Consider the following 10256-nt stretch of genomic DNA (forward strand, 5'->3'; position numbering starts at 1 on the left):
ACCGACATTCTAAATCGTGAATGTCGTTCGGTACTGTTCATTTTCACGCTTTCGTACTTAGGGTATTTCCCGTCTCTCTTAATTTTGTCGGGTTTGTTCACTTTCCCGCCTTTCGTATTTAGGGGTTTTCCCGTCTCTCTTCCTTCTTCAAATTTCAATGCAAGCAACTGAAGCAAGTGTTAAGAACGGGAGTAGAGACAGTGACTATAATACTAATTATAACAACCGAGTGGTCGAGTTCAGGGTAAACAAGCCCGTGATTAGAAGCCAAATATTTAGGGTTTCCATTTAGAAGGTCAAATCTTTTCACCGAACATAATCATGTTTCGTTTGAATTATTTTAAGGAATAATTATTTATTTTTTTTTTCATTTTTTTTTTCCTGTACATTTTGTGGCTTTCACATTTTTAAAAGCTTAATCTTTTTACTAAACTCTTTTGTGTAACTTCGGCTCGGATTCCAGTCCTACCCCAAGTTAACTAGACATCTCTAAAAAGCGGAGAAAGATCTCTCTTTGATAGATAAACGGGTCGGGAATTGGGACAAAGACTCCCCCCTCGACCATGTCCAAATTCCTGTTAGCCACTGCTCACTGTGTGCACGAACCCAATCCTCACGAAATTTTGTAAAGATAAAGATTGAAATATGAGGCAGGGACGGGGCCAAAGAAGACTTCCCTATCCTTGCCTCGCCTCGTGAATATCTCTACCACGTCCTCCTTTACTTTTCAGTTTAAACGAGGATTCCGTGTCTCACAGCAGCACCAACATGAATGTCGAGATTTGAATCTTCAACCTCGATAAAAATAAGTATGTATTTTGGACTTTCGTTCGACTTAAATATTTAACTGAATTTATATATTTTACGGTTGATTTTATTTTTGCTTGTAAAATTAAAATTTTAATAAAGTTATAAACTAGGGTTATTATTGAAATTATTGAAATAAATCGAGGGTATTTAAGTAAATTCACCGAAAAAGTGTGAATGTGGGTGGGGAGGTTAGAATATCATAAATGAGAAGAAAAGCAAAGACCAAACTCCAAATTGGAAATAATTTCAACTTTAAAAAATAAAAAAATAAAAAAATAAAAAAATAAAAAGTCAAAGTTGTTTGGATAGTGGAGCTGGTCAAATTGATTGAACTTGTCCTTCCATTACTCTTGCCACGTAATTTTCATTTATAATTTAATTAAAATAAAAAATAAAATAATTACCAATATTTTAATTAATCCTTAAATTTTGAAATAAATAATTTTATTATTTGTTTTGTCATCATTTTTAAAAAATAATTTTCATTTAAAAAAAAATATATAAAAAAAACATTTGATTGACTAGGGCAATATAGTCTTTTCATGTATTATTATAATTTTGAAAATTATTTTTTCTTTTCCTTTTAAAATATTAAAATTACGGAGGATGGCATCAATCTTTCAATTCATTTATCATATCACGAAGAATCAAATTGCAATAATATTTTAAAAGAATATCGGTATGTTCATATCACTTACAATACACGGCTCTATGAAAGTAGGTGTAACAGAGCCCAAGCCCATAACATGGGTCTGTTAGGGAGAAGTTTTTACACTCTTATTTAGTTCTCCTCCCCAACTGATGTGAGATTTTACAGAAGGGCTTACACCGAACCTAAGCAGCAGCTACACGAGCCTTTTGTTGAAGAAAAATGTCAAAAATGACGAAAGCAATTTCAATAAAATAAATATATTCCGACTATAATTTTGCAGTAAAGAGATGGATTTTGAATGGACGATATTGTAATTTACTTTTTTTGACCCAAATGGGAGAAAGGACAATTTAAATAATTAACAAATGACAAAAGGGTCTTTAAATTTCTTGACCTTCCAAATTCCAAAAGCTTGTGCGTTCTTTCCATCATTTCCACTATATTCCTATTTTAGACTTTATATTAAAATTATTTTTTTGAATTTTTTGTATTTTTATTCGCTAAATTAAATTAATTTATAACTTAAAAAAATTATATGTCTCGGAGACAATTTCTTGAAGGGTAGACATATAAGAGCCAGACACCGAACTATGCGCCAGTAAGGAGGCTGTTCCCTGAAGGAGGTAGACATGAGACGGTGTGCTAGTAAAGGCACTGGGCCCAAAGGGGATGGATTTGGTGAGGTCCCACGTCAATTGGAGAAAGGAAAAAGTGCTTGCGAGGATGCTGGGCCCAAGGGTGGATTGTGATGTCCCACGTTAGTTGGGGAGTAGAACAAAACACCCCTTATAAGGGTGTGGAAACCTTCCCCTAGTAGACGTGTTTTAAAGCCTTGAGGGGAAGCTCGAAATGGAAAGCCAAAGACCACGGGACAAAGTCTTTTTAAAATTCTAAATTTTTTAAAAATCTATTGTATACGAAATAAAAAAAATTAATTATTATTAAAGAGAAAAGATTTTAAAAAAATAAAATTTAACAAATTAAAAAAATGTTAAAAAAGAAAAGAAAAAAAAAAAAAAGAAAAGAAAGAGAATCTCAAGAAAGTCGCTCACGCTTTGTTTACGTTGGCATTCCCAACGTCTGAAACCCCAACTTCCCCCATTTCCGTTCCGTCTCTTCCTCTTTCTCTCTCTTTTTTCGATCCAAATTCTCAAAAATTACACCATTTTCCGTTCAAATTTCTTCCATCAGTTCACTGAATTGCAGGGTTTTTCGCCGCTTGATCCAGTCTCAGGGTTAGCCATGGCGGCGACTCGGTTCTGGACTTCTTCCTTCTTCTTTCTCCTTTTCGTAGCCCTAACTTCCGTTCTGCAGGTTGCTTTTGCCAACTCCGAAGGCGACGCTCTCTATACTCTCCGTCGGAGCTTGACCGATCCTGATAACGTGCTTCAGAGTTGGGATCCTACTCTCGTCAACCCCTGTACTTGGTTCCACATCACTTGTAACCAGGACAACCGCGTTACCCGAGTGTACGGTTTCTGTTTCTTTGTTTCTTTTTACTATTTGATTAGTTTTTCAACTGTTTTCTTTTATCTGATCTTTATTTAGAATCCTGGAATTTTCCGTTACGCTTTTCGTTGATTTTTTACTGTCTTCGTATCTTTTTGTGTTGTGCGGTTTCGTTCTTGTATTATTTTCTGTTTTGGACGAGGATTCAATTGATCGTTTTGCGAAATTTGTTGTTCGTTGTATTTAATTATTGTCGGATGGGGGCTGTCTGTCTTGTCTGTGAAGTGAAACGATTTCTACTGCTTAAAGATGGACGATAGTCTTTTGAGGAAAGTGAAATCCAACACTGTGGTGTTAGAGTCTTGTTCAGGACATATCTCTTTACTTGTCTAAAAGCTTGTGTACTTTTGGCTTGTTGTTGGCGCTGGCCGCTGATCAGAAGTCCGATTTTATTTTGCAGGGACTTGGGCAATTCCAATCTGTCTGGACATCTGGTTCCTGAACTAGGAAGGCTCGAGCACCTGCAATATCTGTATGTTGTTTAATCTTAATGTTTCCTTCTTCGTGGTGCTACTAATTGTAGCTTCACCTATGTTCTTTGATTGATATGATTTGTCAATAGTTCTATAGGGTTATTTAAGTTATTTCTTGAAATAGTTTCTTGAAAGAGAATTATTTTTTGGGGTCTTGTTTCTACCTTATGGAAGTACTTCCAAAATCCATGAAAAACTAGTAGGATTTGAAATGGCAGTTTCATCAACTAGCAGATAGAATTCAAGGACTACAATACCACTGAGGAGAATTGGACAGCTTCTTTCCCACAAACAACTTCCAAATCCTACTAGCTCTTATACTTGCCTAAAACAGTTTATCCCCAACCCTACCCCAATACAGTACAAAGTTCAGTTGAATGGGCCCGTGCTTACATCTCTTCTAGCCATTTTCCAATTTGTACCCCCATAATTCCATTGCTACCCTTTTCTTGTAACGCCGAGTAGTAAGTAGTCTATCTAAGGAGAGGTCTATCACAAATTAACCCTAGAACTTGTATTTGTCTGTTCCTCACTTTCTTGATTACTTCTGATGTAAATCTCCTGTGATGTGTTAATCATTTATGTGAGCATGGGTTTAGTACTTTAATCTGGTTTTGTTCTGATTGTTGATTTTTTTGTACTCTCTGGCTACTAAATGTGTAGGGAACTTTACAAAAACAACATTCATGGAACTATCCCAGATGAGCTTGGAAACCTGAAGAGCCTCATCAGTTTGGACTTGTATAACAACAACATCACTGGAAGGATTCCAATTTCATTGGGGAAATTGAAATCTCTTGTGTTCTTGTGAGTTTCATTTTATGTTGCTCATCCTTGTTTAGCTTGGTTGTGTTGTATTAAGGGTTTTTATTTTCTTTCTATCTCCAATTTTTATTGACCAACAGTATTGATAATTGATGGTATGATCATAATTTTATAAGAAGTTATTGCTTGTGAACATTTGATTTTTTATAATCCACTTAACATTGTTTTAATGAAAAACTTCCTTTAATCCATGTTTTAGGAACAGAATTTTTAAAACATTCTGATGAATTTCTTTTCTAGTGGCCCTTTCTTTTCCTAATATTTTTTTCCTGTACTTTTATTCTTTTTTGCAGACGGCTTAATGACAACCGATTAAATGGACCAATTCCAAGAGAACTTACTGGAATTACGAGCCTTAAAGTGGTGTAAGTCTTTGTATAATTTTTTCCTTTTTCCATTTCTTTTTTGGGTAAGAAACTGCGCTTAGAGATATGGAAAAAATGTTCAAGGGCATAAAATAAACAAGCCCACAAAAGGAACCCTTGCTTTGATGGATCACTCTTTAAATTTTGCGCTACGTCATGCAATCTTTTAATGATGGATTATGTCTCCTTTGTTTCAGAGATGTCTCAAATAATGACTTGTGTGGAACAATACCAACCAGTGGACCATTTGAGCACATACCTTTAAACAAGTAGGCTTCTGTATTTCTTTCTTACTCATTCCATAGTTCGTTCCTCCCTGTTTTTATTCTATTACTATTCCATATTTGAATTGCATCGAAGATTGCGGAGTAACAACTCCTGCAAACATGAACCAACAGGGAAAATGAGGAGAGAATGAACAGTACTTTTATGATGTGTTTTTATCATATGCCGTGGAATTAATCCCCCTTGTTGCTGTGTTTAGATCAAAGTTAGGGTCTGAAATTGATGTATCTAGAAGAGATATATTGTTACTCTTATCATGTGTTTTTAGTTTTAAATTCCCTTGTATTGCTGTGCTTAGGCGCTGAAATTAATGTATCTAGAAGAGATACATTATTATTAGGCCCCGTTTCATAACCTTTGAGATGCCTGAACTCCATAGTAGAAAAAGCGTTCCCACCATCTTATTAAACCATCTCTTTAACTAATCACTATCCTCCTTCCCGGCACACTCCTAACCACACAATAGATGACTAGGAGCCACTGCTCTTATTACTCATCTACCCTTCCCTCGCACAAATCATTATTCTGGTTCAGATCCTCTAGTTGACTTCTGAGCTTCTCAATTGGTTGGCTGGCGTAAATCTCACTATTGGGCATTGGGCCTACAACTTGTAATGATTGGAAGTCATCTCAGAGTTGGGCCTACAACTTGTAGGCTGGGAAATTAAGAGTTAAATAATCAGAACGAGTACATGTGCACATTGTCTGCCCACTGTAGCTTTGTTCGTATTACCGTTCACGTTTATTTTGTTTGGTGCAGCTTTGAGAATAACCCTAGAATGGAAGGACCAGAATTGTTGGGACTTGCTAGCTATGACACAAATTGCACATAGAAGAAGGGTAAGGTGATGCTACAAAATTACAGCTTCAGAATGAGATAGTAAAAGTGTTATTTTCACTCTCTAGTGAACTGGGGATTATATTACTAAATCCAAAATTACAAATTAGTGTTTGTAAAGTGTAACGCCAAATGATTCGGTATTTGTATTGTAACTCGTGTATTTTTCTTCTGCCACGACATTGAATTTGTGCTAATGTAATTCTACCAACTAGTCTCTACTTGTTTATTCATTTTGCTATCTGTTCAGTAAAGACAGCAGGAATTTATCTTATTTTGGTTTCTCTTTTCTTAGTAATTTTCGTTTTTGAATCCATTGTGGAATGGAGTCAAAATTTGTGAATTTGCATTGATGAGGTTATCTGTTTAAGTTGGGCCTATCCCATACTATGATTAAAGCTGTTTTCTTCCTCTTCATTGAATGCACATTCAATGCTTGCCAAATGAAACATGTCAATCACCCAACCTTTGGATGGTTGTAATGTAATAAGGTTGGTATTCATATTTGATAAGATACCATATTATCTATTCATTGTCACGTCACGGCAATATTATTTTGAAGATTTTAACCATAGACAGACGTTTCCATTTGGTATTGGCAGTTGCATGATGATAGTTTTGTGATTTTTGGATGTATATGAGAAATAAATTAAAAAAATATATATTTGAAATTTGAATCATTCGGGGCTTTCATTTTCAAATATTTTATTCGTTTTTTAGTGAGAAATTGACCATGACACTAAATTTAGGCTTAAATTTTGCAAACAATCAGTTTATTTAATACATTATTAAGAGTAATTACAAAAGCATTAAAATAAGCCCATTATGAATTGCACTAAGTGTATTATTAGATAATTTCCAAATTCCACTAAGGCCATTATGTAGCTTAATGAATTTTCTCATAGACTACTTTTTATATTTTGGTATTAGTGGTGGTGCTTATAGAATTATATTAAATTGGAATAAAAAAATTTGAATCTCGAACAAGTATATACTAGTTACTACTGAACTATGCTCATATTGGTAATTTTCACCAAAAACTAATATCAAATATATGTATTGTGAAATTTAACGTCTATATATATATAATTATCATCAACATGATCGTTTAACAAGCATAACTTATGACATAATAATGTGTATTTTCGAGCTCATTTGGAAATAATTATACGAAAACAAAAATATTTCATGAAAATTAAAATTGTATTTCATATTTGTTACTGGATTTCATAAATTTTATAATTAAAAAAATATATTTTCGATCGAGATACCATATCATTTAAACATATTTGTATCTAAGCATATCTTAACTAATTAAAATATATATTTTTGAACGAAAGGTCATATAATCTTAGCATATTCCGACTCATCCGATTAACCTAAATTAATATTATATGCATATTGTGGCATTATATATACTCGTATCCTTTCGATTTCTAAACGTAATTATTCACTAACCACTATTAATTTTACTATATTAATTCAATATTGGGATGCATCTTTTTCTTCTTTATTATTATGACTTGTGTTATCCTTTAATTTTCTTTTAAAAAATATTTTTTCCCGTACGATTTTGAATGTGGTGACCATTTCGAGGGGTAGAAATGAATGAACACTCTGTTAGAAATTTCTACTGGGTGGGGTCGGAAAAACCTACCCATTCTATATTTCAATCTTCATTCTCGTGAAATTCATTTTACAGGATTAGGGTAAAGATTCTCGTAAAATTATTTTTAGGGTTCGGTCACGGTCGGGATATAATAATACTCGAGAGAAATTTGGATTAAATGGTCAGCTCTATCAATCCGAGAGCATTGGATAACTTTTTTAGTCTTTTCCTTTTGGGTTGGAGAGATTTCCACACTGTTATAAAGAATACTTCATTCCCCTCTCCAACCGATGAGAGGTCTCAAAATTCACGTATGCTCGGGTTTAGCGTCCTCGCTGACACAACACCTGATTTCTGTATGTTATGAAATATTTTGAAGATGCTCGAAACGACTATCATGTTCTTTAAAAAAAAATCGAAATTTATAGCTCAAAATTCAAATGGTGTTTTTCAAAACTCACTTATTCAAAAGTAATCAAATCAAATCAAACCAAAATGGACAAATAGATTAGGTAAATTTAGCACTAATTATTTGACATGTGTGAGACATGTCTTTATTTCCATAATCAAAATTAATTTAAATATTAATTATATTTTATCGTGAAATAATTGAAGGAAGGTGTGTGACCGACATGCCTAACTTGCCTAGCCGAGAATACCTTCGAGTGTCAAATGTTATAATCGTGCTTAATTTTCACACGGCTAACTTATTCGTTAGGTTTGGACAAATGTTGCATAATCGTTATTTCGCTACCAAAAGAATGCAGTTGTGACACCAAACACGTGCACTTTGCAAGCGTATCTTGACCTCGAGCAGCATTGAAACTACTAACGATTTCAAAGTTTAGGTCATTACCCGAGGAAGAAACAAAAAACTAACAAAACCCCATTACATTTTATTACGTTCACAAACCTCTACACAAATCACGACAATACAAGAAAAACATTTGCAAACTCATACAATACAACACAAAAGATTAACAATTTACTTCCACAAACCCTAAACCCTAAACCCTAAGTCTTACTATTATTCCCTCCGAACACCGAGACATTTCCACAAACCCTAAACCCTAAACACGAATTCTTAATATTATTACTTCCGAACACCAAAACATTTCCCCTATCCCATCTTAGGGAATTTCAGGGGTTTCTTTCTAGGGGTTTTTAGGGTTATTTATCAGCGATTTAGCTGTGACACCGCAAGCCAACGCCTTGGTTGGAATCCTCCCGACCTTGTCGACCCCTTCCGCGAACACGACCCCCATCCCCATATGCAAATGTGGTTCAATATGGCAATGAAACGCCCAAACCCCGGGATTATCAGCCACAAATCTGATCGCCGTCCACCCATATGGAAATATCACCACCGTGTTCCTCAACGGCGGGTTCTTCAAATTCAACGACGACTCCTCCTCCGCCGAGAATTTCCCGTCTCCGTAACCCAAAACCCAAAAATCGTGGCCGTGCAAATGCCATGGATGAGTCTCACTAAGATTCTCCTTCATCATATTAGCGTTTTGTAGAATCACATCGACAACTTCCCCAATTTTGAATTGGTACACTCCGTTCCCTATCCTCGTTTTCTCGTTTGTCGGCGGCGTGTCGATGTCATAATCCTCCGGGAACACTTCCGGCGGCGGATTCTGGTCAAAGGCGTGGAGTAAATTGTATTTCATGGCACCGAGATACGGCGTCGGCGGGAGGGCTAAGGAGACATCGTTGATGGCCCACTTGACGTAGCCGTTGATTACATTCTGAGTGTTGAGGAGAAAGATCCTACGGTTGAATTTAACCGGCGGCTTAGGGCTGCCCATAGCGGCGGTGATTCTATAAGTGAAGTTTTTGCTCCGATCAAAGTCATCCCAGGCGGGGGTTTCCGGCGGCGGAGAAGTGGGTAATTTCGAGACGGAATTGGGTAGGTAGTTGAGGAGGGTCAGTCCCGGCGGCGTGTTGGGATGCCTAGCGCGGGTGCCGACGGAGACCCAGTAGTTCTCCGATGGATTTTGGTCGGTGGTGATGAGGACGGAGTAGGACTCGCCGGAATAAATGTCGATGTCGGAGGTGTAAAATGGTTGGACGTAATTACCGTCGGCTTCTACCACCAACAATTGGTGATTCTGAAGAACAACAAAAAATTATTAAAAAAATAATATCTAAATAATTATACGTTGAAAATTTAAGTTAATTAAAAATTTGTAAAAAAAAAAAAATTATTTGATTATGACCGTTGAAAAGACAGAGATTTTACTTGTGATAATTATTTGTGTGTATGATTGAACAATTCTGTCCCACATTACTTTTTCGTTAATAATTGTGATAATGTTTTTTTTTTAATAAAAACATTATAATATTATTAATATTTTCTTTGAAAAAAAAATAATTTATGCACTTACCCTCTTAATTTTATTAAATTAATTCTTAAAAAAATCCCACAAAAATAATGTTCTTTTTTTCATATAAACTTAGATAATAATTTTTTTAAAAAAATAATTTATGTACTTACCCTCTTAATTTTATTAAATTAATTCTTAAAAAAATCCCACAAAAATAATGTTTTTTTTCATATAAACTTAGATAATAATTTTAATATTAATAATTAAAAAATAATAATAATTTATGTAATTACCCTCTTAATTTTATGAAATTAATTCTTAAAAAACCCACAAAAATAATGTTTTTTTTTTCGTAGAAACTTAGATAATAATTTTAGTAATTTAATTAAAAATTGATAAAAATTTATACTAATTAAAGAAAATGTCACTAAACCCTAAATATTTTATTTTCTATTTTTTAAAAATAATTATAAATTAATTTTAAAATAAATATAATTAAAGGACAAAAAAAAAAAAAAAAAAAAAAAAAAAAAAAAAAAAAAAAAAAAAAAAAAAAA

General features: G+C 34.2%; 2 protein-coding genes across 2 annotated transcripts in view; one reads left to right on the top strand and one right to left on the bottom strand.

The window, feature by feature from the left end:
* Nucleotides 1-2503: 2503 nt before the first annotated feature.
* LOC111436174 (leucine-rich repeat protein 1-like) lies at nucleotides 2504-6031 on the top strand. Its single transcript, XM_023073893.1, has 6 exons — nucleotides 2504-2931; nucleotides 3372-3443; nucleotides 4108-4251; nucleotides 4563-4634; nucleotides 4832-4903; nucleotides 5680-6031. Exons 1-6 carry the CDS (start codon nucleotides 2705-2707, stop codon nucleotides 5750-5752), a joined length of 660 nt encoding a protein of 219 aa, XP_022929661.1. The 5' UTR covers nucleotides 2504-2704; the 3' UTR covers nucleotides 5753-6031.
* A 2211-nt stretch (nucleotides 6032-8242) lies between these two features.
* The window catches only part of LOC111436167 (L-ascorbate oxidase), a 4208-nt gene continuing 2194 nt past the window's right edge, over nucleotides 8243-10256 (bottom strand). The window contains exon 4 of the mRNA XM_023073878.1: nucleotides 8243-9483. Coding sequence (XP_022929646.1) covers nucleotides 8521-9483 — 963 coding nt within the window. The 3' untranslated portion in view covers nucleotides 8243-8520. The remainder of the gene's footprint in view (nucleotides 9484-10256) is intronic.

The sequence above is a fragment of the Cucurbita moschata genome, unplaced genomic scaffold (assembly GCF_002738365.1).
Source record: "Cucurbita moschata cultivar Rifu unplaced genomic scaffold, Cmos_1.0 Cmo_Scf00003, whole genome shotgun sequence".
Lineage (NCBI taxonomy): Eukaryota > Viridiplantae > Streptophyta > Magnoliopsida > Cucurbitales > Cucurbitaceae > Cucurbita > Cucurbita moschata.